The 27,690-nt window shown below is 44.9% G+C and overlaps 1 protein-coding gene across 3 annotated transcripts; it reads right to left on the bottom strand.

Annotated features, from left to right (window-relative positions):
• Positions 1-963: 963 nt before the first annotated feature.
• On the bottom strand, positions 964-24,470 carry eppk1 (epiplakin 1). 3 transcript variants are annotated; one of them, XM_053861476.1, is made up of 4 exons: positions 24,400-24,470; positions 16,577-16,661; positions 13,018-13,105; positions 964-11,781 (listed from the first exon to the last, which is right to left on the bottom strand). In XM_053861476.1, exon 4 carries the CDS (start codon positions 11,761-11,763, stop codon positions 1,195-1,197), a length of 10,569 nt encoding a protein of 3,522 aa, XP_053717451.1. In that variant the 5' UTR covers positions 11,764-11,781; positions 13,018-13,105; positions 16,577-16,661; positions 24,400-24,470; the 3' UTR covers positions 964-1,194. The 3 variants fall into 3 exon arrangements, with proteins under 3 accessions (XP_053717451.1, XP_053717449.1, XP_053717450.1); XM_053861474.1 differs by having other exon boundaries at positions 964-11,777; XM_053861475.1 differs by having other exon boundaries at positions 964-11,777; positions 16,577-16,658; positions 24,400-24,417.
• Between the last annotated feature and the right edge of the window lie 3,220 nt (positions 24,471-27,690).

Here is a 27,690-nt window from a genome sequence, read left to right as displayed (position 1 = left end):
TTGTGGTGAAGCCTCTGTATTCACTATGTTGACATTCTCTCGCAGACTCTTTGACGTTTGTCATACCATCTTTGTATGTACCCATCATTGACATAACCCTTTCCCCAGCCTCTCACTCCAAACCTAAACGTCCAATGACCATTATTTTGACGTTTTCACCCTCATAACTCGATGTGGACAAGAATATTAATACAGTGGTACCTCGGTTTTCGAACGTCCTGGACTTCAAACAAATCGTAGTTCGAACAAAAATTTCGATTTTTTTTTTGCTTATGATTTCGAACGAAAATCCAGAACTCAAACGCCCTGAAAAAAGCCAGAAAAACCATAAGGTGCGCGGACCGATCAGCTGACCCACGACACGCTTTGTTATTGTGTATAACGCAGCCTCTATATGCAGACGTGTCCTGCTACATTTACTGACTGTTTTTTCTTCATATTGAGGTGTAAAACCTTTCCTGTCTCCGCATTGGACCGTGGTAGAGTGTCACAGGGGAGGTGCTCGCTCTCCACATCTCCAGGGTTTTTTGTCCAACCAAATGTCCCCACAAAGTCTTACTGTCCTCACAAGCATAGTGTTGGTCTCCACAAAGTAGGATAAACAAAGCGCACTCAGGCACACTCACCAGCCTCTTGGAAAGCGGTAAGATGGGGTTTTCTCCATCACAGTTATCTGTGGTACTTCTGGTTCCTTAAAATGCAGGTGGCACATGAGCACATTTTTTTACGTTTCCCTCATGGAGGTGTTCAGAGCCAACAAGATAAGAATTTTTATGGGCCTGACTGTAGGGTTGACTGCGACTCCATGTGAATCCACAATAAAATAAAGGTTTGAAAAATTATTACTTGTATATTTAACAATAAGAAAGATATGATAGGTATAGGTTAAACTCGAAAAGACGAATACCTCAGCCCTCGTAAGCAAATTCAATCAACTGTGAAGTGACAGACAATTGCCATGAGTTGGAATTAAAGCGTTTTATTGAAGTCAGCGAAAACAAGCAAATAAATGACCAAAGAATTATCTTCATATTTTCATGATCAGTTGGAAACAATATTTTGTTGATGTGTATTACCATTGTAAAATGTGTTGTTTACAGTGCACTTTTAAGGTTTTCAATTTTCTTAGAAAAAAAGAATGCGTTTTAACGTTGCGCAGCAGCACAGAGAGTGTGATGGCTTTGGAGCCTTAATTCATTTATACAAAGGGAGCAAGCTGAGGCCTGTGATGGGGTCTTGGACACATCTAACCAAAAGTTGAACGTAAGTTAGGTTCTCTTGTGTATTCGGGTCTATGAAGCCCTTGGTGTCGTCGTCTGGGTCAGAGAGAATCTGATTCATCTCCTCATCAAAGTATCCTCTCTGGTAGGCCACCTGCACTGGCACTCTGTGACTGTGAACCGGGTCAATGATGCCTCCAGTGGCAATCTGGGCTTCAAGAAGGCGAATCCCATGGTCCTTTACAATCAGATCTTTCTTCAAGGCCTGGAACAGAGATATGGTGTCTCCAGTGTAGGGATCTTTGTACCCTGTCACTGCACGCTCAGCTGATAGGAGCTTGTTTTTCCACTCATTCCCAAACATTCCTTTAGCGGCTGCTTGTTCGACTGAAAATTTCCTGTTGTTGACCGGGTCAATGACAAAGCCAGTGGCTGCTTGGGCTTCCAGTAAAATGAGTGATGTACCAGGTGTGAGCAAGCCTCTTGATTTTGCCTCGTAGATGCTCAAGGTTTCTTGAGTGGACTGTAAGAACACTCCAGCAATACTGTTGGTTCCCTCGAGGTACCTCCGGACAGATTCCATTTCACTCACTTTGGTTACCGTCACTTTGCCAGCACTCAGGTCTTCGTAAAGTTCCCTATCAATGATTTTAGATTTTAATAACTCGGAGGCGCTGACATCCTTGCGGATTCCGTGGAACTTTTTGACTTCAGTTGTCTCTGTGATGGTGGTGGTGGTGGTTTTCGTGCTGTGGTCAACATCTGTGGCAGCTGGTTGATGTTTGGTCACAGTTTGTGAGGACGTTGAGGTCTGCTTATGAATGATTGTCAAGATAATCTCTAAGAAACGCTCAACTGTGATCGTCCCAGACTTGAATTGTTGCACCAGTTCTCTCCGCTTCTCCTCTGTGATGTATTTGGAGTAGAGAAGGTCCCACAGAGAAACGGTTGTTCCTTGATATCTGCCCCCAGCTTTGGTTGTCGTGGTGGATTTCAGTATCAGTTTTGTTGCTTCATCCACAAAGAAATAAAACTCGCCTTTCTTCACAATGACCAGCAAACTCAGGCCTGTGACGGGATCTGTGACGCATCTCTCTACCAGTTGAAGGTACGTCAGGTTCTCCTGGGTGTTGGGATCAAAGAAGCCCTTGGTGTCGTCGTCTGGGTCAGAGAGAATCTGATTCATCTCCTCATCAAAGTATCCTCTCTGGTAGGCCACCTGCACTGGCACTCTGTGACTGTGAACCGGGTCAATGATGCCTCCAGTGGCAATCTGGGCTTCAAGAAGGCGAATTCCATGGTCCTTTACAATCAGATCTTTCTTCAAGGCTTGGAACAGAGATATGGTGTCTCCAGTGTAGGGATCTTTGTACCCGGTCACTGCACGCTCAGCTGATAGGAGCTTGTTTTTCCACTCATTTCCGACCACTCCTTGACCCACTGCTTCTTCCACTGACAGCTTCCTGTTGTTGACCGGGTCAATGACAAAGCCAGTGGCTGCTTGGGCTTCCAGTAAAATGAGTGATGTACCAGGTGTGAGCAAGCCTCTTGATTTTGCCTCGTAGATGCTCAAGGTTTCTTGAGTGGACTGTAAGAACACTCCAGCAATACTGTTGGTTCCCTCGAGGTACCTCCGGACAGATTCCATTTCACTCACTTTGGTTACCGTCACTTTGCCAGCACTCAGGTCTTCGTAAAGTTCCCTATCAATGATTTTAGATTTTAATAACTCGGAGGCGCTGACATCCTTGCGGATTCCGTGGAACTTTTTGACTTCAGTTGTCTCTGTGATGGTGGTGGTGGTGGTTTTCGTGCTGTGGTCAACATCTGTGGCAGCTGGTTGATGTTTGGTCACAGTTTGTGAGGACGTTGAGGTCTGCTTATGAATGATTGTCAAGATAATCTCTAAGAAACGCTCAACTGTGATCGTCCCAGACTTGAATTGTTGCACCAGTTCTCTCCGCTTCTCCTCTGTGATGTATTTGGAGTAGAGAAGGTCCCACAGAGAAACGGTTGTTCCTTGATATCTGCCCCCAGCTTTGGTTGTCGTGGTGGATTTCAGTATCAGTTTTGTTGCTTCATCCACAAAGAAATAAAACTCGCCTTTCTTCACAATGACCAGCAAACTCAGGCCTGTGACGGGATCTGTGACGCATCTCTCTACCAGTTGAAGGTACGTCAGGTTCTCCTGGGTGTTGGGATCAAAGAAGCCCTTGGTGTCGTCGTCTGGGTCAGAGAGAATCTGATTCATCTCCTCATCAAAGTATCCTCTCTGGTAGGCCACCTGCACTGGCACTCTGTGACTGTGAACCGGGTCAATGATGCCTCCAGTGGCAATCTGGGCTTCAAGAAGGCGAATTCCATGGTCCTTGACAATCAGATCTTTCTTCAAGGCCTGGAACAGAGATATGGTGTCTCCAGTGTAGGGATCTTTGTACCCTGTGACTGCACGCTCAGCTGATAGGAGCTTGTTTTTCCACTCATTTCCGACCACTCTTTGACCTACTGCTTCTTCCACTGACAGCTTCCTGTTGTTGACCGGGTCAATGACAAAGCCAGTGGCTGCTTGGGCTTCAAGAAGAACAAGTGTGGTACCAGGTGTTACTAAGCCTCTTGATTTGGCATCATATATGCTCAAGGTTTCTTGAGTGGACTGTAAGAACACTCCAGCAATACTGTTGGTTCCCTCGAGGTACCTCCGGACAGATTCCATTTCACTCACTTTGGTTACCGTCACTTTGCCGGCACTGAGGTCTTCGTAAAGTTCCCTATCAATGATTTTAGATTTTAATAACTCGGAGGCACTGACATCCTTGCGGATTCCGTGGAACTTTTTGACTTCAGTTGTCTCTGTGATGGTGGTGGTTTTCGTACTGTGGTCAACATCTGTGGCAGCTGGTTGATGTTTGGTCACAGTTTGTGAGGACGTTGAGGTCTGCTTATGAATGATTGTCAAGATAATCTCTAAGAAACGCTCAACTGTGATCGTCCCAGACTTGAACTGTTGCACCAGTTCTCTCCGCTTCTCCTCTGTGATGTATTTGGAGTAGAGAAGGTCCCACAGAGAAACAGTTGTTCCTTGATATCTGCCCCCAGCTTTGGTTGTCGTGGTTGATTTCAGTATCAGTTTTGTTGCTTCATCCACAAAGAAATAAAACTCGCCTTTCTTCACAATGACCAGCAGACTCAGGCCTGTGACGGGATCTGTGACGCATCTCTCTACCAGTTGAAGGTACGTCAGGTTCTCCTGGGTGTTGGGATCAAAGAAGCCCTTGGTGTCGTCATCTGGGTCAGAGAGAATCTGATTCATCTCCTCATCAAAGTATCCTCTCTGGTAGGCCACCTGCACTGGCACTCTGTGACTGTGAACCGGGTCAATGATGCCTCCAGTGGCAATCTGGGCTTCAAGAAGGCGAATTCCATGGTCCTTTACAATCAGATCTTTCTTCAAGGCCTGGAACAGAGATATGGTGTCTCCAGTGTAGGGATCTTTGTACCCGGTCACTGCACGCTCAGCTGATAGGAGCTTGTTTTTCCACTCGTTGCCGACCACTCCTTGACCTACTGCTTCTTCCACTGACAGCTTCCTGTTGTTGACCGGGTCAATGACAAAGCCAGTGGCTGCTTGGGCTTCAAGAAGAACAAGTGTGGTACCAGGTGTTAGCAAGCCTCTTGATTTGGCCTCGTAGATGCTCAAGGTTTCTTGAGTGGACTGTAAGAACACTCCAGCAATACTGTTGGTTCCCTCGAGGTACCTCCGGACAGATTCCATTTCACTCACTTTGGTTACCGTCACTTTGCCAGCACTGAGGTCTTCGTAAAGTTCCCTATCAATGATTTTAGATTTTAATAACTCGGAGGCGCTGACGTCCTTGCGGATTCCATGGAACTTTTTGACTTCAGTTGTCTCTGTGATGGTGGTGGTGGTGGTTTTCGTGCTGTGGTCAACATCTGTGGTAGCTGGTTGATGTTTGGTCACAGTTTGTGAGGACGTTGAGGTCTGCTTATGAATGATTGTCAAGATAATCTCTAACAAACGCTCAACTGTGATCGTCCCAGACTTGAATTGTTGCACCAGTTCTCTCCGCTTCTCCTCTGTGATGTATTTGGAGTAGAGAAGGTCCCACAGAGAAACGGTTGTTCCTTGATATCTGCCCCCAGCTTTGGTTGTCGTGGTTGATTTCAGTATCAGTTTTGTTGCTTCATCCACAAAGAAATAAAACTCGCCTTTCTTCACAATGACCAGCAAACTCAGGCCTGTGACGGGATCTGTGACGCATCTCTCTACCAGTTGAAGGTACGTCAGGTTCTCCTGGGTGTTGGGATCAAAGAAGCCCTTGGTGTCGTCGTCTGGGTCAGAGAGAATCTGATTCATCTCCTCATCAAAGTATCCTCTCTGGTAGGCCACCTGCACTGGCACTCTGTGACTGTGAACCGGGTCAATGATGCCTCCAGTGGCAATCTGGGCTTCAAGAAGGCGAATTCCATGGTCCTTTACAATCAGATCTTTCTTCAAGGCCTGGAACAGAGATATGGTGTCTCCAGTGTAGGGATCTTTGTACCCGGTCACTGCACGCTCAGCTGATAGGAGCTTGTTTTTCCACTCGTTGCCGACCACTCCTTGACCTACTGCTTCTTCCACTGACAGCTTCCTGTTGTTGACCGGGTCAATGACAAAGCCAGTGGCTGCTTGGGCTTCAAGAAGAACAAGTGTGGTACCAGGTGTGAGCAAGCCTCTTGATTTGGCCTCGTAGATGCTCAAGGTTTCTTGAGTGGACTGTAAGAACACTCCAGCAATACTGTTGGTTCCCTCGAGGTACCTCCGGACAGATTCCATTTCACTCACTTTGGTTACCGTCACTTTGCCAGCACTGAGGTCTTCGTAAAGTTCCCTATCAATGATTTTAGATTTTAATAACTCGGAGGCGCTGACGTCCTTGCGGATTCCATGGAACTTTTTGACTTCAGTTGTCTCTGTGATGGTGGTGGTGGTGGTTTTCGTGCTGTGGTCAACATCTGTGGCAGCTGGTTGATGTTTGGTCACAGTTTGTGAGGACGTTGAGGTCTGCTTATGAATGATTGTCAAGATAATCTCTAAGAAACGCTCAACTGTGATCGTCCCAGACTTGAATTGTTGCACCAGTTCTCTCCGCTTCTCCTCTGTGATGTATTTGGAGTAGAGAAGGTCCCACAGAGAAACGGTTGTTCCTTGATATCTGCCCCCAGCTTTGGTTGTCGTGGTTGATTTCAGTATCAGTTTTGTTGCTTCATCCACAAAGAAATAAAACTCGCCTTTCTTCACAATGACCAGCAGACTCAGGCCTGTGACGGGATCTGTGACGCATCTCTCTACCAGTTGAAGGTACGTCAGGTTCTCCTGGGTGTTGGGATCAAAGAAGCCCTTGGTGTCGTCGTCTGGGTCAGAGAGAATCTGATTCATCTCCTCATCAAAGTATCCTCTCTGGTAGGCCACCTGCACTGGCACTCTGTGACTGTGAACCGGGTCAATGATGCCTCCAGTGGCAATCTGGGCTTCAAGAAGGCGAATTCCATGGTCCTTGACAATCAGATCTTTCTTCAAGGCCTGGAACAGAGATATGGTGTCTCCAGTGTAGGGATCTTTGTACCCTGTCACTGCACGCTCAGCTGATAGGAGCTTGTTTTTCCACTCATTTCCGACCACTCCTTGACCCACTGCTTCTTCCACTGACAGCTTCCTGTTGTTGACCGGGTCAATGACAAAGCCAGTGGCTGCTTGGGCTTCTAGTAGAACTAATGATGTTCCCGGAGTAAGTAGACCCTTAGTTTTGGCCTCATAAATACTCATGACTTTCTTGGTCGATTCCACTCTGACACCAGCAATGCTGTTTGTGGATCCGAGATATTTTTGAATTGATTCCATTTTGCTGACGCTTTCTTCCGTCACTTCTCCTTGTATAATTTTTGTGAAAAGCTCCTTTGATATGATCTGTGATTCCAACAATTCACTCGCAGAAACTTGTTTTCGAAGCCCTTTGAACTTTCTTTCCTTGGACGCTACTTCTGTGACAATGGCCGTAAGTATTTCAATGATTTCCTCAATTTTCATTGAGCCTGTCTTATATTGCTGAATGAGTTGTTCTCTTTTTTTTGCAGATATGTATTCAGATATCAAGACCTCCCACAGGGTCACCTCCTTGTTCTGAAACCTCCCTGCATTTATTCTGACAATTTTGTTTCTGAATGTTTTTTCGATTTGTTCATTTGTGTGGAACACATTGGGTTCTTTGTTGAGGGGCAGCAGAAGTAGTCCAGTTTTATCATCCTTCTCGCATTGTTGTATTAGCTGTTGGTAAGTAATCTTGTCTTTTGTGTTTGGGTCAAAGAACCCTTTTTCTGCTTCAGTGGGATTGAGTAGACTCGTCTTTATTTCTTCACTGAGGTACCCCTTTTTAACCGCAGCATTGACAGGTAGCCGGAGACTTAGATTAGGGTCAATGATTCCACCAGTGGCTAGTTGTGCCTCAAGAAGACGAAGGCCATCACTTCTCGGAATGAGATTTTCATTCATGGCTTCAAACAATGAAATCGTCACGTCCGTGTACGGGTCTTTGTAACCGGTGACGGCTCGCTCTGCTGAGAGAAGTTGCTCGTGTACATCCGGACCAATTACATTCTCTCTTGCTGCTTCATCGACAGAGTAGGACTTGTTTTTTAAAGGATCAATGACCCACCCAGTTGCAGACTGCGCCTCCAGGAGTGTCAGTGCAATTCCAGGTGTCAAAGTACCGTCCTTTTTGGCTTCATAAAAACTCATTGTTTTCTGAGATGGGTAGATTTTAACTCCAGCAATGCTCTGAGTTCCATTTAGGTACTGTCTTACGGATTTTTGTTTTGCGACGTCTTCAAAGCAGATCTTTCCATCAGTTATGTTTTTATATGTTTCTGCATCGATGATATGGCAGTCGAAAAGTTGTTGAGCGGAAACAGTCTTCCTCAAACCCATGGTCAGAGCTTCGCTTCTTTCTAGTCTTTCAATGTGTGACACTGCCATGGCGATGATCGACTCCAAAGACATTTGTCTACTTCTGTACTTCTCCAAGAGTTGAAGCCGTTGTTCCTCTGTGAAGTACCCGGAGTGTATCAAGTCCCACAAAGAAAGTGATTTTCCTGCGTACCGACCGACTGACAAACTTACAGTGGTCTTCTCAAACTCTTGCTCTATTTCTGCGTCGGTAAAAGTTTTTGTCTTTGCTGTTTGAGATTTGAGTGAGTCATCCAATGGCAGAAGCAGAAGTCCCGTTGCTTTATCCTTCACACATTTACCCATCATTTCCTGATAAGACAGATTTTTGCCTGTTGCAGGGTGAAAGAAGCATCTCGTGTCATCACTTGAAAGCATTTGGTGCAGCTCCTCATCAAAATACCCTTTTTTACACGCCACTTTAAGGGGTAAGTGGATACAAGTCAAGGGATCAATGATGCCACCAGTGGCGATTTGGGCCTCAAGCAGACGAAGCCCATCCTGTTGGTTGATCAAATTCTTCTTCATGGCTTGGAAGAGGGAGAGATTTTGAGCAGTGAATGGGTCTGTGTAACCAGTGACTGCCCTTTCTGCCGACAGTATCTTTTCATACACCTCTGGGCCGATTACCTTTTGCCTCAGTGCTTGATCAGCTGAGAGTCTTTGGCTTGTCTGTGGGTCCACGATGAATCCTGATGCTGCCTGTGCTTCGAGAAGACAAAGAGCAGTACCAGTTGTCAGAATTCCAGCCTGCTGAGCATCGTAGATGTTGAGCTTGGTATTTGATGGTTGGAGTAGCACCCCGGCTACACAGCCTTTCCCTTGAAGGTATACTCTGACATCTTCTCTCTGCATCACACCGGCGCTCGTGATGTTCCCATCAATCAAATCATTGTATGTTTGTTCATTTACAATGCCAAGTTCCAGGAGTTCCACAATAGAAATCTCTCGTCGCAGACCTTGAAAATTCAGCTCAGCTTGTCGCTTAATCTCCTTGTTTTCAATGATTTCTAAAATCATTACAATGATTTCTTCAGTGGTGATTTTCCTTGACTTGAAGAGCTTGAAAAGCTCTCGACGCTTATCCTCAGACAGATACTCTGAATTTATAAGTTCCCACAGAGTTGCTTGCTTGTTTCGGAATCTGCCGTACCTCACAGCGACTGTTGTCTTCCTGAACAACTCTTTAATTCTGTCATCAATGTTGACTTTTTGCATTTTGCCTTTCAGGGGTAGGAGACAAAGTCCTGTGCTGGGGTCTGTAATGCATCTGTCCTTCAGCTGCAAGTACGTCAGGTTTTCATGCGTGTTTGGGTCGAAAAATCCCTTGGTGTCGTCACTTGGATCAAGCAAGATCTGATTCATCTCCTCATCAAAGTAGCCCCTCTTATAAGCCACGTGGACAGGAATGCGATGGCTGTTTACTGGGTCAATTATTCCTCCGGTGGCGATCTGCGCTTCGAGAAGTCGGATGCCATGGTCCTTTATGATAAGGTCCTTTTTCATTGCTTGAAACAGTGAGATTGTTTTTCCATCATAGGGGTCTTTATAGCCAGTAACTGCCTTCTCTGCTGAGCGCAACTTTTGGCAAACGTCTGCACCGACGATCTTGGCTTTCACGGCGTCGTCCACAGAAAACTTTCGATTTCCAATGGGGTCGATTATGAATCCCGTAGCAGCCTGCGCCTCCAGCAAAACCAGAGCAGTTCCAGGCATCAACTTCCCTCTCTGTCTGGCTTCATAGATAGTCATGACTGTGGAATCTGGAAACAGAACACCTGCTATGGTATCTGTGCCCTGCAGGTACATGCTTATACTTTCATCTTCAACAACATCCTTGACTGACCTTTTCCCCTTTTTCAGATCGTCTAGAAGCTCTTGGCTAATAATGTCTGCTTCAACCAACTGTTTTGCTGTGACGTTTTCCCTGATGCCCTCAAAGATGACTTTTGTCGTTTTGACAGACGTCTCGATGACTTCTAACACTCTTGTGCTCACCATCTTAATGGTCATCTCTCCCTTGATATACTTCCGAATGATGTCTGTCCTTTGCTTTTCGTCAAAGTACTCTGACATGAGCAGTTCCCAAACAGAAACTGACATGCCCATGTACTTCCCACAAGTCACATCCACCATCTCCTTCTTGAACATCATTTTGTTTCGGTAATCGATGAAGTTGGAATTCAGTTTCTCAGACTTATCGTGCAGGGGTAGAAGGCACAGTCCAGTGACAGGATCGATGACACACTTCTCCATGAGTTGAAGATAAGTCAGATTATCTTCAGTGTTTGGATCGAAGAATCCTTTCGTGTCATCTCCAGGGTTCTCTAGGATGGTATTCATTTCTTCATCAAAATACCCTCTTTTGAAGGCGACATCAATAGGGAGCCTGTGGCTGTGAATCGGGTCTATTATACCACCTGTTGCAATTTGTGCCTCAAGTAGGCGGATTCCATGTTCCTTTACGATCAGGTCCTTGGACAGGGCTTGAAACAGAGAGATGGTATGACCTGTGTAAGGGTCTTTGTATCCAGTCACCGCCCGCTCAGCTGAAAGCAGTTTGGCATAGTACTCAGGAGCAACGAGTTTCTCCTTTAGCGCCTCATCAACTGTGAACTTCTTGTTCTTAACAGGATCAATCAAGAATCCCGTAGCAGCTTGAGCTTCCAGTAAAATCATGGCTGTTCCGGGCATCAGGATATTCTCTCTCATCGCTTGATAAATGCTCATCCGCTGGTTGGTTGCAAGCAATGCAATACCGGCAATGCTGCCTTTCCCCTCGAGGTATTCCTTCACAGATTCCATTAGCATCACATCCTGTGCCGTGGTCTTCCCCTTCTGCAGGTCGTCGTACGTTTCCTTGTTGATGATTTTTGATTCAAAAAGTTCAGTGGAAGAGATTCCTCTTCTCAGACCTTTAAATGTGATGAAGACAGGAAGGAGCAACAGCCCTGTGTCAGGCTCCACGATGCATTTTTCGACCAGCGTTTGATAGTTGACACTTCTTTGCAAAGATGGGTGGTAGAACACATTGAGCTCTGACATCTGAGGGTTGATCAGGTCTTTGTCATACAGGCCTTTTTGAATTGCTGATTCGACGGAATGATTTGTCTCCTGGACCGGGTCCCAAAGACCCTGTGATGCTATCTGGGCTTCCAACAATCTCAGACCATGTTCTCTTAGCAACAGATCTTTCTGCATAGCTTGAAACACAGATATTTTTTGGTTGGTGTACGGGTCTGTGTAGCCAGTGAGGGCTTTTTCTGCAAGAAGAAGTTTATCTTTCATCTCAGGCCCAACTATTTCCTCTTTGACAGCATCTGCCACAGGCAGTACTCTGTTGTTTATTGGATCCACAATGCCCACGGTGGCAGCCTGCGCTTCGAGGAGGGCTAAAGCTGTTCCGGGCTTAAGCATACGCTTTTTCATGGCCTGGTAAATTGTTATTTTCTCCTTTGTCTTTTCCAGGAATATGCCCGCAACAGGCCCGTGGACCTTTGCGAAGCCATTTTGCTCCTTGTCTTGACTGTTGCTGCCCATCTTGATCTGAAGAGCTGCCTCAGAAGAGAATAAAAAGATGGATTGAATTGGGTGGGAAGTTTAATGGTCATATGTTAACAAATATTCATGATGCCGTTCAAATTTGACGGTGTATTTGTTAGTGGGACTATCAGCGCCAGTAGCTGTTGAATGAAGGACAGTGAATTAATCTGTTGCTGCTGGAGTCACGAATACAGTGGTACCTCGGTTTTCGAACGTCCCGGACTTTGAACAAATCGGAGTTCGAACAAACATTTTGAGATTTTTTTGCTTCTGATTTCGAACAAAAATCCAGAACTCGTGCGCGGACCGATCAGCTGACCCACAACGCTCTTTGTTATTGTGCGTAACGCAGCCTCTGTATGCAGACGTGTCCCGCTAGCTCCATTTACTGACTGTTTTTTCTTCATATTGAGGTGTAAAACCTTTCCTGTCTCCACACTGGACCGTGGTAGAGTGTCACAGGGGAGGTGCTGGAGCGCTCACTCCAGGGTTTGATGTCCTGTTGTGGGCTGGAGCTGGGACAGGGATGAGGCGAGTCTGGGACAGAGCGTGACTTGGTTTATGACTTTGTCACAGCCAAACTGCACAGAAGCGCACATTCAGAGCTGGACACGCACCGGGCACCTCTTCACTTCTGGAGAGACGTCACTCACTCTGCAACCCCTCCCACATGCAGCGGCCACACACATAGAGGAACAGCCACCTGCAGCAGACACTCTACATTCACTCCTACAAAAGACTATTTTTAAGGCATGATTTCTTTTTCCATTCATTGTCATGGGAACAATCGATTCAGTTTTGGAACAAATTGCTTCTCGAACGGCTGTCTGGAACGGATTGTGGTCGAGAACCGAGGTACCACTGTACTAGAAAAGTCAGATTCAAGGGGGCCCTATCACACTTTTCCATTTTAAGAGTTGTCTACCGTGTAGATATTAGATTGTAGATAGTAGATATAGAAGATATTATATAAAACTTCAAATGTTCAAAATCTTCAAAGTGCCATCTGTGGCAATGGTCTTGGAACATGTGCAGGAAAAAAAGCACCATTTAAAATGTTTGTTATGGTATTATTAAGAACTCGTAGTGGCACTCAGTAGCAGCAGGTACTCGATGGTCAGTACTCATACTTGGTCAGCAAAAGTGGTCGGGACATCCCTAGGTTACATATTCAGTTTCCATTTCTGACCACCACAAAAATCATTATAGTTGTCTCGCACCAAAAAAACAAGTCACAAGTGTTGCACTCACCTAATGTTCCCAAAGGTGTCGGCGATGGCACAACTCTCTCTGCAGAAGATCAAACACCTTGAAGGATGAATTGCCGCCCAACTTTTGCCTGCGGAGATAATCAAGCAATAAAAGCTTTTATTGAATCTTATTCACGTAACCGTGTGCCAAGTTCGCCTCTGTGCCATTACTACTGTTTGGTGTGGGTGTGTCAGTGCGTGCGCTCGTGCCACCGAGTACCTCTCGGCTTGTTTACTAGCATAGACATTAGTGCTTGTTGGCGAATTCAAAATTTCGCCTCCGTACTTCCACTGCAAACCAGCTTAACCTGTTACAACCTCTTCATGTCTGCATGCAACCTTAAGTACATTTGTAATATCTCATGGTGAAAATTAAACACTTCCTGTTACACATTTATTACTTAAAATATCGGAGCAAACTACATGTCCTCACTCGGCACATTCATGAACCCCATTGGTGTTAATCTCCAACATTCTTGGTCCAACACAGTCTCTCCTTCTCCACGTGTCCAAACCATCGGGACTTTGTCTCCAAACCTCTCTACATGTTCCTGTGACATATTTACGTTGCAGTCCTTTCTCGTCTCTCTTTGTAACTCATTCCATGGAAAACATAAGCATCTTTGTCTCTGACCCCCGAGTCTCTAAACCAAACATCATGGCAGTGACCACTTCTGTCCTATAAAGCTTCACTTTCAGCCTTCACAAGCCACCCACTCAATCCCCACCAGCCTACCCCTCCACCCCCATCCCCCCATCAGTCGTCTCCACCTGTACCACCCTGCATGCACGACTCACCTCCCCTGATCTCTGTCCATTACACTGGATGATTTATCCATTGCATCAAGGTCAAATACTTGGACTGCTTTCACTGTGTCTACTCCCTGTTCTTCGCTCTTCCTGCTACCTCCCACTCATTCCACTATCTCAGCAAATCACTCTGAATGTGTTTCGACTGTGGAAGGAAGCTAGTGCCAGGAGAACTAACTCCACACTAACATTTTTTCCAACGACAGCACATTCTGAACACCTTTCATACATAACAAGTATGCAATACTGGCACAAATAAGAACATGTGGTGGAGTTCACACTTTTCAAATGCATGCTCGCAACAGGAAGCTGGAAAGGGTCATGGCTCTATTCTTGCACTACTGTGTCACTGTCCTTATTAAAATACAAAAGAGCTACACAAAGACATACCAGCTATTTATATTCAAACATCTGGCGGCAATAAGCATTTTCCTACTTTGACACAAAAATGTTCCTACAGGTTCCGCTTGTTCGCTTCATTAACATGTCAGAAAACAGTGGGAACTGGAAAAGCCAGTGAGGATGCACCTAGCCATTCGTGTGTGGCGACAGATTCAAGCACTCTCAGACATTACTTTTGTCCGTCACACATGCTGAGCTTTTGTTAACAAGGCCTTTCAGATCTCCCTTTCTCTCAGAGAGTTTCAGCGGAAAGTGTGAATCTCTCAGCTTGGAATGTCGGAGGAGAAGCATCTCCATGAGCCTGTTGTAAATCTTTATCATTAATGCAGTGGTGAAATACCCGACAGGTCCAACGGTCACCTGTGCTGTCCACCTAATTTGTCATACATTTGATAAAACACACAGTTGAGGTCAGGAATACTGTAGTGCCTCCCTTCCGTGTGTTTAATAACGCTGGGAATTTTACTAGATTACAGAGTTTAGTCACCTCTGTCAAGGAGGTTATGTGTCCAAAGGACTTGTCTGTCTGTTTGTGTTCAAAATACCTTGAGAAGTTAAAGAGGAACTTGGATGACATTTTCAAGAAATAAGTGTGAAATGTATTTTCTGACATTGGGAGAGATGAGCATATGTGAATATAAGTCTATCAAAAATGGTCTGGGCTGGAAAATACCAGTTTGTTTTGGTGGTGGACTGCACTCTCTGGGTGCTTTTCTAGAGCTTTCCTAGTGCCATGTCAATTTTCTCTCCCAAAAAACAATATATATCATAAGTATTCACCCCTTGGGTGTTTTACCCTTTTAGTGCTTTCATAAATCAATCATAGTCAATAAAATTTGGCTTTTTTAACACAAAAAACTATTGGAAAAAACTCTTTAATGTCAAAGTGAAAACAGATTTCTACAAAGTAATGTCAATTAAATACAAATAAATAAAGAAATATAATTGTTTGCATAATTAGCCACCCCCTTCCAGTCAATATTTTGTAGATGCACCTTACCAAAAGAATCTTTTTCCACTTGACCATGGAGTCTTCCACGTGCTTTTTGGCAAACTCTAGTCGAGATCTAATAAGACTTTTCTTCAACAGTGGCTTTCTCCTTGCCACTCTCACATAAAGCTTTGACCGGTGAAGAACCTGGGCAGCAGTTGCGATATGCACAGTCTCTCCCATCTCAGCAGCTGAAGCTTGTAACTCCTTCAGAGTAGTCGGAGGGGTCTTGGTTGCTTCTCTCACTGGTCTCCTACTTGCACGGTCACTTAGTTTACGAGGACGGCCTGATCTCGGCAGATTCCCACAAGTGCCATACTCCTTCCATTTCTTGATAATGGATTTCACTGAAGTCCGGTGGATGTTCAATGCCTTGGAAATGATTTTGTATCCATCCCCTGAGTTGTACTTCTCAATCACGATTTCCCTGAGTTGCGTGGCGTGTTCTTCTGTCTTCATGGTGTAATTGTTGCCAAGAATACTGATCCACCAGTCTGGACCATTGGGACACAGGCGTTCTCTACCTCAGTCACTTGAAGCACACCCACACCACTCAAGGGATCTTCATTTCACTAATTGTGAGACTATTTACAAGAATTTGATGGACCTGTTGAATTAGACCATTAACTTGAAAAGGGGGTGATTAATTATGCAAACAATTATATTTCTTTATGTAATTTTATTTCATTGACATTACTTTGTAGAAATCTGTTTTCACTTTGACATTAAAGAGTTTTTTCCAATAGTTTTTTTGTGTTAAAAAAGCCAATTTTTATTTATTTATTTATTTATTTTTATTATTTTATTGACTATGATTGATTTATGAAAGCACTAAAAGGGTAAAACACCCAAGGGGGTGAATACTTATGATAGGCAGTGTATATATATATATATATATATATATATATATATATATATATATATATATATATATATATGAACCACAACTCAACTTGAAGACGTTTTGGAGAGATGAGCATATGTGTATATAAGAAGCAAGCGGTCGCAATGTTTTTGCAACCTCTTGCAACAGCGTTGATCATCTCACTTGGTTTGGTGAACCAACCGAGAAGAAATGGGCGGAGCCGAAGCCGGCTTTGCCGCTAGGTTGCAGTACTTGTTACTAAAATGTCCCTGTTGTCCTGTCCAACATTGTTTTGAAATAAAGTACTTTGGTATCCTGGACATCTATCCACACTTCATATTCCCACTTAGTTTCAAGTCAGCTCTGCCCTCGGTCTGAGGAGGATTGGGACACACCACACTTAGACGTGAACGTGCAAAACCCAGTGTTAGGGTGAGAAATGGGACGCAGCCCTAGACTCACAAATGTTTAGTGTTAATGTGATGCTCTTACCGAAGTCAGAGACTTGGCGGTGGTGAGCTGCTTGGGTGGGGTATCACTCACTGTGAGGGTCTGTGGCTGGTGAAGCCCACCACTGCTGTAAAGAGACAGAGAAAAGTTAGCGCTGGCATCAAGGGTACAGCCATTGAAACATAACTCTTGGCAACAAATGCAACGTCACCCTCAGGGATTTTGAGTCTGTCATCGACTGAATGTATGGAGGCCAAATAATGGGCGCATTTTTGTCACCTCCATCAACATGCTGCTGCTTCACTCTAAAAACAACAAGATTGCTTGTTATTAACAGCTAACAAGCTAGTAATGAGCTTAATAATAGTTAATAAATGTTCCCCAGTCTAAATTATGACCCCAGGTTTTTCTGCTTAGACTTAGACTAGACACGTTCTAAAGGTTCAAGTAAACAGAGTGGAATGCAGCCAAGTCACACCAAAACATGCTGAGAAAGAAGAAGCGTAAGTTGTTACACAAAGCAGACACACTTTCTGGCCAGAGTTCAGTTTCATTGTGAAATAACCGGAGTGATAAAGGCGTGATTAATACGCATCATTCATTCCTTTATTCTTTCCCACGTCTTTCCTTTGATGGAGTCATGGCGGGCCGAAGGCAAGTGATCACACACTCTCACACCCACACACACGTCTCTAGTCCTATTTTATGGTGGCCGCTCATTGACATGACCCTTTCCCCAGCCTCTCACTCTCAACCTAACCATCCAAAACAAATGGCTAAACTTAACCTTTAGTCTTAGCCAAACTTCACCTTCACCCTCACCTTCTTCTACCGCTTATCCGTGGTCGGGTCGCGGAGGCAGCATTCGGAGCAGGGAAGCCCAAACTTCCCGGTCCGCACAAACCTCCTCCAGCTCCTCCCGGGGGATCCCGAGGCATTCCCAGGCCAGACCGGAGACATAATCTCTCCAGCGAGTCCTGGGTCTTCCCCGGGGTCTCCTCCCGGTTGGACATGCCCGGAACACCTCCCCAGGGAGGCGTCCAGGGGGCATCAGGATCAGATGCCCGAGCCACCTCAGCTGGTTCCTCTCCATGTGGAGGAGCAGCAGCTCCACCCCGAGCTCCTCCCGGATGACCGAACTCCTCACCCTATCTCTAAGGGTGCGCCCAGCCACCCTGCGGAGGAAACTCATCTCAGCCGCTTGTATCCGCGATCTCATCCTTTCTGCCGCTGCACCAACCCGTCTATCAATCTCATGCTCCCCTTTTCCCTCACTCGAGAACAAGACCCCGAGATACTTAAACTCCACCACTTGGGGCAAGAAGTCTCCACCGACCCGGAGAGAGCAAACCACCTTATTCTGGTCGAGAACCATGGCCTCAGACTTGGAGGTGCTGATCCTCATCCCGGCCGCTTCACACTCGGCTGCAAACCACCCCAGCGCATGCTGAAGGTCCCGGTCCGATGAGGCCAGCAGAACAACATCGTCCGCAAATAACAGAGATGAAATTCTGTGGTTCCCGAACCGGATCCCCTCCGACCCCTGGCTACGCCTAGAAATTCTGTCCATAAAAGTGATGAACAGAACCGGTGACAAAGGGCAGCCCTGGCGGAGGCCAACATGCACCGGGAACAGGTCTGATTTACTGCCGGCAATGCGAACCATGCTCCTGCTCCGGTCATACTTAGCCAAACTAAAACCCAATTATAATAACTTGGGTATTTTGTAGTTTTAACCCTCAGAATGAGACTTGACAAAGTGAGGACCAGCCAAAATGTACTCACTTTGTTGATTAAAAGCCCATACAGGTTCTCACAAAGACGGATGTACAAGAACACATACACATACACAAACACTTTCTATTTCTACAGTATCCTTGTGGGGACATTCTGTGAGGTTTCTCATTGTCATAACCCGACTCAGAACCAAACGTACACATTACAATGACCCAGTTATTTTTAGGTCTTCATCCTCAAATTGAGGCTTAACTTCATGTGGTCTAGCCAAACATCCTTATGGTCCTCACAAGGACAGTGTTTTGTCAAGAACTGGTCACCACAAAGTCGAATAAACAAGTCCACACACACGGGTTTCTCGACTCAGGAAGGAAGCGAGCGCAGGGGAATGTACAGGCTCCACACTGGGAGGACCTTTACTGCTGTCAGGCTACAACTCTCACAACTACTCCACCGTCTATACACCATCCATAGACAACCAGTATAAAATGGTTCACACGTCCTAGTTTACGAAGCTAAGTAGTTCAGATATTATAACTTGCATTTTGATCCTTCCTAACAATGCAGTTAAGTGGAAGGCTGCAGATCAGAGATGTCATCACCAGCTGAACTGTAACTTTAGGAGGCCAGACAGCACATATTGCTGCGTGAATTAAAAGCCGCTCGGCGGAAGTTTCGCAGGCGACAACGTTATTTGACAAATTACTGATCAAACATCTCCGGTGGCAATAAGTACAGCCTTCAACTTGAGTAGTCAAATTCGATGTTTGAGCGTTTCTCCCTCGTTTGTCAATGTTTGAATGCAGGAGGTTGAACTTTACCTCCCATTTATGACACCGCTGCATCATAAAGTTGCAAATGTAACACGCACAGAGGCGGCGACTGGCTCACCACTTTGGAATGTGGCCTCATTTGTCTCCGTAGAGGAAACGGCTATTTGTCTACATAGTTATTAGCAGATGCATGAAGTATGACACGTAATTCAGTCGTTGAATAAACCAGTTTGACACTGACACTTGCTGGTATGTCGATCCAAACATTCTGCGTTGAGGAGCCTTTAACACATTCAATGGTGATGTCACTCTGGAGGAAACCTCCCTTTGGGAAACAGACTCAGGGCGGATGTTCCTTCCTTCTTCGCCCCTCGACTCCTGATCTGCTGATCTGTGGTTTCATAATCACTTCAAACTTAAGTGTGTTTATCCAGAAAAAAAACAGTCCTTTGCACAGAACTAAAACTGCCAACAGAAATTAACAGCGTGTTTCAACCGTAACGCTATGATGTCATTCGCTCCATGAGCATTATATGTATTATTCTGAATTATCCAGGAACTCAACACAGTCCAAAAATGAGTGTGTGGCGTTTTCTGAACGGGAATGAATGTCTAAACTGCTTCATGTAAACAGAAGGTGATTAAAATGTGCTTAAGCTAAGTACTTCAAAATAAAGTTTGGAGTGTTCGATATCTTTCTGACCAACCTCGGTCGACCCGCCCACTCCTGCACTGATTCATCCCATAGGCCTTCGTGTTTTACAAATCACATTGCACAAAACCGTAAGTCACAATAGAAAAATGTTGGACTGAATCATTGACATTCGTTCCATTTTTTAAAAATGTGAGTCATTGTGACACAGTTACATCATTGTCGACTTCAAAACACAGCACAGACCCTCCAGGTGAAGGGGGGGGGTTAGGTGTTCTTGGGTCAACCTTTTTTTGTCAGATCTGCAACACCTTTCAAATGAAGCATCCACTTGCTGTAATTTGCGGACTATAAGCCGCTACTTTTTTCTCGTGGTCTGAACCCCGCGACTTATACAGCAGCGCGGATAATATATGGATTTTTACAGGCTGAAATCAGATTAAATCAGAGGCTTTTTATTTACCCTTGAAACATTCGAAATGCTTGATCTCCTGGAGGTCTGGAATCAAGAAGCAGCAGCTGAGACCGGCAGTGGTGTCGAAACTTTGGGCACGCAGGCGAAAACAGGGATTTAATGTGAATAAAAAATGTGAGACGCTGTCTCGAGACAAAGTGGGTTGGGCTCAAATGCCCAACGTGAACACAAGCGAGTTGGGTTTTGGCCGCGGACTTGATCCCAGCTGGAGAGCTGCACCTTGTCTAGTCTGAGAGCCGCGTGGATAAATCAAGACGGTCCGTATTACACAGCTAGTTTCCGCTATTTCCTCACTCTCGATGCTGGACCCCGTTTTCAAAACTAGTTTTGAAAAAGTGTTTTAAAGCTGTTGCACCACTGTCTACAGAGCAGACAGCATCACTGCACCTGCGGCTTATGTAAGAACAAGAGCGATTTTCTTTCTTCAATTTAGTGGATGCGGCTAATATTCCAGTGCGCTCTATAGTCTGGAAATGACAGTACATAAGAGGAGTTGCTGTTCTACTCAGAGCCAGACATGCATGACCATGCCTCTAAAAGAGGAAAAACTGCTTTCTTGAATCAAAGCACTTGGTGTCTTAATCTCTCCCTGAAGCTTGTGACTGCTGCTCAGAGTATAAACGTCGTTCCACCAGTGAATCCAGGGAGTTGCCTTTAGGACACTTGATCCATCAAAGACCTGAGGCGACAAAACCATGCTAAGAATGAGTCCATGAAAGAGCATTTCAGGAGGTCTTAGAATCACTACTGCTGTACCACTGTGGAGGCAGAGTCAGGCGATGTACGGTGCGTGTACATGGACTGATAACATCAAGTGTGTCATGTATCAAGTGTCTTCTGTTATTTATTAAGCCTGTTATCAGCCAGATTACTGACACAAATCTTACACCGGGTTTCCGTATGATTGTAGTGGTCCAATTAGTTCCGGGACAAAAACACATACATACAAGCGAATACATGTTATGCAGTGCCTCCAGGACTTGTTTTTTCAATCGCTGCAGCCAAAAACCCAAGTTTTTTTTTTTTTTTTTTTTTAATTGCGGTGCAAATTGCCATCATTTACAGTTCTGTAAAAACATGACAGGAAACAAGAACCTCTGCATATTAGCAAAACATTTTGTAGTCAGGCTGCAATGATTGTAACAAAGTGTGATTTATTTGGAGAAAAGTAATACGTATTTCAAGAGTAAAGAACAAACACAATAAAAAATCAATTAAATAAAAGTACATGCTAAATAAAAAATGATGATGAAATATGTCCATCTTTTTTATGATGATGTTCTGTGAGTGGTTTACAGGCTGACAGCACGTAGTGAGTGCTTTGTTACGGAGCTCCTCACAAGGGCGGAGTCTGAGAGGAAAAGGTGGGGTATGTTTGTGTGTGTGAGCGGAGTTGTTCAGCAGCTCATGAATGATATGCTCCACAGGGTCGGGCTGTCGAGCAGGCCTGGCCAACTCCAGTCGCATGCGGCTCTTTCCCCAGTTTCATGCGGCTCTTCACCACATGAGCCGCAGAACAGGCTGCGATTTTGGTCAAGTTGCTGTTGAGATGATGGTTTATACAGGAAATAAGACGAAAAAGTAAGAGCCATTCCAGCAAAATGTCAAAATATTGTTCAACTTTGAAACATAAATAATAAACCTCACCACACGATGCCGATGTGAGTGACAGTCCAAGACTTGGAGCGTCATCAGATCCGTGATCAACACTTTGTCATTCCCTAAACTAAACGTATGGAATGAGTTTCACCGATTATTCATTGTTGATCGATGTGAAGTCCTCTTAATTCAGTGGGGCGAAGATCAGACGCTCCAGTCTGCAGCGTCGCTCACACACACACACACTGACCGGGGCCACTTTATTGGTGGCATGAGCCACGTAAAAATATATATATATAGAAGTCAAATAAATGCCGCACACATTTCTATCTACGGTGGTTCAAAGGGGATCACAGTAAAATGTATGGATTTTAAAAGCACTTCCACAAGAGACATACAGTACGCCTGACGCAACCCAGCAACCTTGTGACACACACAAGGATGTGCTTTAACCGCTGTACTGCTGCTGAGTCACGTGACCAGCTGTTCAGCTGAAGCCTCACAGCCTGACATGTTTGTAGGCTGTGGCTCCTTTCAGCAGCACAGTAAAACAATGTAGCTCTGAGCCTCGGACTGGTTGGCCACCCCTGATGTTGAGTGTCGGAAATATACATGGATATGATCTGAAACATGTTGTTTTCAACGCCATTTCCTGCATTGCCGTCTCATCATCCCTGCGCTGCCAAATGTCTGTTCCAACACCTAATGATTGACAAATGAAGCGCTGCATGAGACGCGTCAAAATATCTCAACCCAAAGTGACGGAATATAATCACAAACACAACACTATTGTTCTCACCACACAGTCCACTCAGGCTCGCGTCCTCACCTCTGAGGCGGCAACTGAAGGGGCAGACGATTCAAGGACCAACAGTGGAGTGATAACATCGTTACGTCCTCAGTTAATGATTAAAGTGACGAGCATTTTCACACTGGTGTGACACAGTGTGACTCAGCCGCCGTGGCACGCCTCCCTGCGACAGCTTGTAATTGTACTTCAGACACGTCTGCTGACGCAACTAGGCTAGTATTCTCCGTTGCGCATGCATTTTTTTTACGCACCAGTTGTTTGTGTTTTTGCCAAGAGTTCAGCTAAAACTTCGATTAAAAAAAACAAAAGAACTGTATCACTGTTGGGAGGACACCAAGGGTCGGACCTATAAGAGGTGGACAGACTGCTGGCAGTCACGGTTAGACTCGCCGATTTGGCCCACTACCAGATAAGGAGTGGCGGTGAGATGCGCTATCAGAGGTAAAATAATTACTGCTGTGTTGTGCGTTTGTGGTCACGGATTTGTCTGTCTGTCTGTCTGTCTGTCTGTCTGTCTGTCTGTCTGTCTGTCTGTCTGTCTGTCTGTCTGTCTGTCTGTCTCTCTCTGTCTGTCTGTCTGTCTGTCTGTCTCTCTCTGTCTGTCTGTCTGTCTGTCTGTCTGTCTGTCGGTCTGTCGGTCTGTCTGTCTGTCTGTCTGTCTGTCTGTCTGTGTCTTGGGAGCAACATAAATCAAAAACTCATTATGGGGTGAGGAACTTCTGTCGCTTAGTTTGGATTCACAAACCATTTAAAGATTTCCCTGCTCATTTCTAGTACCTCCAGTCACATGACCAGCGCCGCTTCAGAAACATGCCGGAAACCTTGACTTTATAAATCACAATCTACGATGGAATCACAGAAATAAATCGCGTTACATGCCTCAGCCGTGACAAGCCATGTTTATAGGGCAGTGTGTGTCAGTCAGTGTGAAGGTGAGTGGCGCGCATGTGTGCGTATGGGTGTGTGTGTGTGGGCGTGTGATTGACAAGACACAAGGCAAAATTCCTCAGTGATTTTCAAAGATGTGTGCTGGTTTGATGAAGACAAGAAAAAAAAAACAGTTTGAATCGTGTCAATCTGATGAAAGTTTCAGCTGAAAGTTGAACTTTCGTCCCCTCGAGACTGATGTGATTCCCACACTCGATCATTGAGAAGATCCAGAAGATAAGCTGAGCTGCAGCCTCCGAGAAGGTTGCAGGTTCTATTACAGTGCTTGCATTGTATGTTTGCCGTGTATTTTAAGTATTCCCCCGGGCACTCCGATTTCCTCCCACAGTCCAAAAACATACCGAAGACATGAGCTGACTCTAACGTGTCTGAGTAACTGGTTGTCTGTCTACACGTGCCCAGCACTGTCCAGGGTGTCCCTTGCCTCTTGTCTAAGCAGCTGGGACAGGGCCCCGGTGACCTCACTGCGGAATAATCTCTAGAACAATCTGACACATTCTTGCATTACAAGAACATAAGCTCTAAAATATGCAAGGAAAGAAATCAGTGTTCAGCTAAAATAGCAGTGAGTTAAAAGAAGGTTACAGTCAAGATCTTAAAAGCCACGTCAGACTCTTCAATGGAACTCTGGTGGAAAACAAAAGCTGAAACTTTGAATGAATGATGAGACCTATTTGCCCGTCTCTCATGGACGTGAGAGAGATCATACTTTGATACTGTAAATGTTGCATAACTCATTTAACTGTGCCAAGTTGAGTTCGTCCCTCTTAACTCTGTTGACAGGAAACCGTGGCGTAGATCAATGATTTCTCTCTCCTGTATCAGGTGTTAAATCAACGTCATTCAATGGTCTGCATCCAAATGTCCTACCTGGCGGGTCCTGGAGAGTCTTGTCAGCGGCCTGTCACAGCAGCATTGTCAAGTGCTGCCAGGCTCCTCTGAGGCAGCGCTCTCTGCTCACTAGTCAAATATAAAGCCGGTCCAGGTACCAAGCCCCTCCCCTGCTGAGGAACTGCCCCCTCTGCTCAGCAGCATAGCGGAGGAAGGAACGGCCCGGAGATCACTTGGCAGGGACACCAGACATTCCTCGGAACAACTCCATTGTGCTGTCAAACAACGACACAAAGCTGTTTAATCAAGTCGCGGTGTTTTTCTGTGTAAAAGTTTCCTTTGTGTTTTCACCCTGTAATTGTTTTCTTTGCACGATAATGACAGCGTTTGTCTTGGTTATTTAGCTAAGATACTTAGTGTCCACTTTCCTCCCGTTTGACACAGAGCCCCTCATCTGTCCACTTAACATTAGAAGGCCATATTAAACTGTTTTTCTCCATCATGTGCTGACACACTTGTTTTTTCTAAGCAGACCATGAAGGGTTTACACAGAACTGACATTGCTCAACACTCCGCCAACGGAACAGCTGCTCAGGTAACTTTGGTGAAGCCAAACCTCTGAGATCAGACATGGGCTCTTAAAATCGTGTCTGCATTCCGCCTTGAGGGACATGTCGTTACGCATGGTGGTTTTGGGAGGCAATTCAAAAACGGCTCTGTGGGAAAGTCAGATGAGGCATCGCAGTCAAATATTCAGTACATTTTGAATGAATCATAAATTTGCCTGGTATTTTTGTTGTTTTTTTTTGCGTCTGCCTCAGCATGCATGGAGAAGATGGAAAAACAGTTTGGTGATTTTCTGTGCTGTTTCGACCGGTAATAAAGTTGCAAAATATTCCAGGTTTTTAATTCACTTCCATCATCTCGCGTCACATTGCTTCTGAATTAACATCATTGGTTGCTTTAAGGAGGAATACTGAGGCGCTGCTGAAACATCAGGCAAGCATGTGACCTGAGGCTGCTGTCCCATCACTTTCTTCAAAGAACTGGAGCACTTCACACAGCTTTGGAAAAACACTGACATGACCGACGGAAAGGGAAAGGCCAGAATGAAACCAGTGCATCTAAGTTCAGTAAAATATCTTTCCAATGAAACAACCATTGAAGCAAATCAACATGAACCAACGCAGGGTATTTCAGACCTAGACATCGAGGGATCACATCTTTTGATGGTCAGTTTAAATAGTAGACCGTCTTACTACTGAAGCAGGTGAGATGTTTGCGATGAACTCAACCCATGAATTGACAACAAGGTGGAGATTACAGAGAGACTCCTTTATGGTCTGATAACACATTCTCCTTTTACTTTCTGTTGTTTATCTGTTGCTCAACCCTGTCATTTTTGGCAGACATTTCTTCAACCCTTAAATATCCTTTCTTTGTTCAACGTTTTTTAGGCTTAACTTTATTCCCCTTTCCTCTTTCAATGAATTCAAGTAGGACAGTGAACTAAACACTAATGTACTCCTTTTTTCTTCATTTTTTTTTTTTCTTTTAAAGATTGTGACGAATTCACATTTTTGGTGAAAGACAGCTGGATCAATGTCACTTCCCCTGTAACATTCTAAAATCCCTTTTAAAGTGCCACCGACCTGTGTTTCACTATTTTGCAGGATTATTTTAAAGATTTAAAATTGCTAATGCTCACAGTTAGCAACCTATGAAAACAACGCAGAGGAGCTATCAACAACATGGGTGAGGAGGCGTCAATACTCACCCGTAGAAGACGGATTAAGTCACAACCTGCTCCTCTTCCTCAAAAACCGTTGACGAATCCCTCATCATTGGCTGATGTTGCGACTTCCACTGCTTCAGCGCACAGTGCGCCGGTGCGAGGTGGAAGTGGTTCCGATTTATCTCCGGATCTTCCGACAAAAAAGTCTTCCCACAATGACTCACTGCGAAACGAATGAAACACCAGTTTACGGTCAGTTTAAACTGTTAGAACAGGCCTGGCCGACCTTTGGCTGCCGAGCCACATGCGGCTCTTTGCCTAGTTTCATGCCGCTCTTCACCGCATGAGCCGCGAAAATTAGTCGGCAAAGTAAGAGCTATTCCATCAACATTTCAAGATCTTGGTCAAGGACTTAAACGCGTTTAACTTTGAAACGCATACAATTTGCCTCGCCGCTCATGCACGTGAGAGTGACGGTCCTCAGACTTGGATCGTCATCAGATCCACGATTTAACATGACTTAGTTCCGCCTTTCACTTTGTCACGACCTAAACTAAACGTATGGCACGTGTTTCACGTATTATTCATCGTTGATCGCTGTGAAGTCCGCTGAATTCAGTGGAGGGAAGAGTCGACATGAGACGTGAGACATGAGACCGGGGCCACGTTATTGGTGGCCTGAGCCACGTAAAAATATATGTCAATAAAATAAACGGTGCATACATTTGTATCTGTGCCGCTTGATATTTTGAGGAGGATCATGGTAAAATGTATGAATTTAAAAAAATACATGCACGAGAAACATACGCCGTACGCGACCCAGCAACCTTGTGACACACAGGGATGTGCTTTATCCGCTATACTGCCACTAAGTCACGTGACCAACTGTTCAGGTGAGCCTTGACTGCCACACCTACGTATTTGTAGCATGTGGCTCTTTGCAGCAACACAGTAAAGAAATGTGGCTATTAGCCTGTGACTGGTTGGCCACCCCTGCGTTAGACTGTCTTACGACTAAGGCAGATGAGGAGTTTCCGATGAACTCAACCCATAAATTGACAACAAGGTGGAGATTACAGAGAGACTCCTTTATGGTCTGATAACACATTCTCCTTTTACTTTCTCTTGTCTATCTGTTGCTCAACCCTGTCATTTTTGGCAGACGTTTCTTCAACCCTTAAATATCCTTTCTTTTCTCATTTTTTATTTTTTCTAAACTTTATTTCCCTTTCCGCCGTGAAGCAACGCTTAATATTTGAAGGAACATTGATTCAATGAATTCAAGGTTGTTTGATTTAGTATGACTTCGTCTTCTTTGTTTTGTTTCGGCTTCTCCCTTCAGGGGTCACAGCGGATCACGTTCCTCCATCTCACCCGGTCCTCTGCTTCCTCTTCTGTCAAACCTACAGACCTCTTGTCACTAAATACCAATGTACTCCTGGCACAATGATTCACCGCGAAAGGAATGAAACACCACAGTGTCTGCTCACGACAAAAAACAATTTGATTTTAAAGTTAGTTATAAAGTCACTGCGGTATGAGTTGTTCTGTTTGAGGTTTGAGGAATCACATTGTACCATGGAGGCGAAGAAGAG

Source organism: Synchiropus splendidus, chromosome 4 (assembly GCF_027744825.2).
Source record: "Synchiropus splendidus isolate RoL2022-P1 chromosome 4, RoL_Sspl_1.0, whole genome shotgun sequence".
NCBI lineage: Eukaryota > Metazoa > Chordata > Actinopteri > Syngnathiformes > Callionymidae > Synchiropus > Synchiropus splendidus.
The sequence above is the reverse complement of the archived record's forward strand: the minus strand, read 5'-3'. Positions and strand labels throughout refer to the sequence as shown.

Coding starts and splice junctions, on each gene's coding strand:
- eppk1 (XM_053861476.1), bottom strand. CDS start 11,763: ATGGGCAGCAACAGTCAAGACAAGGAGCAAAATGGCTTCGCAAAGGTC.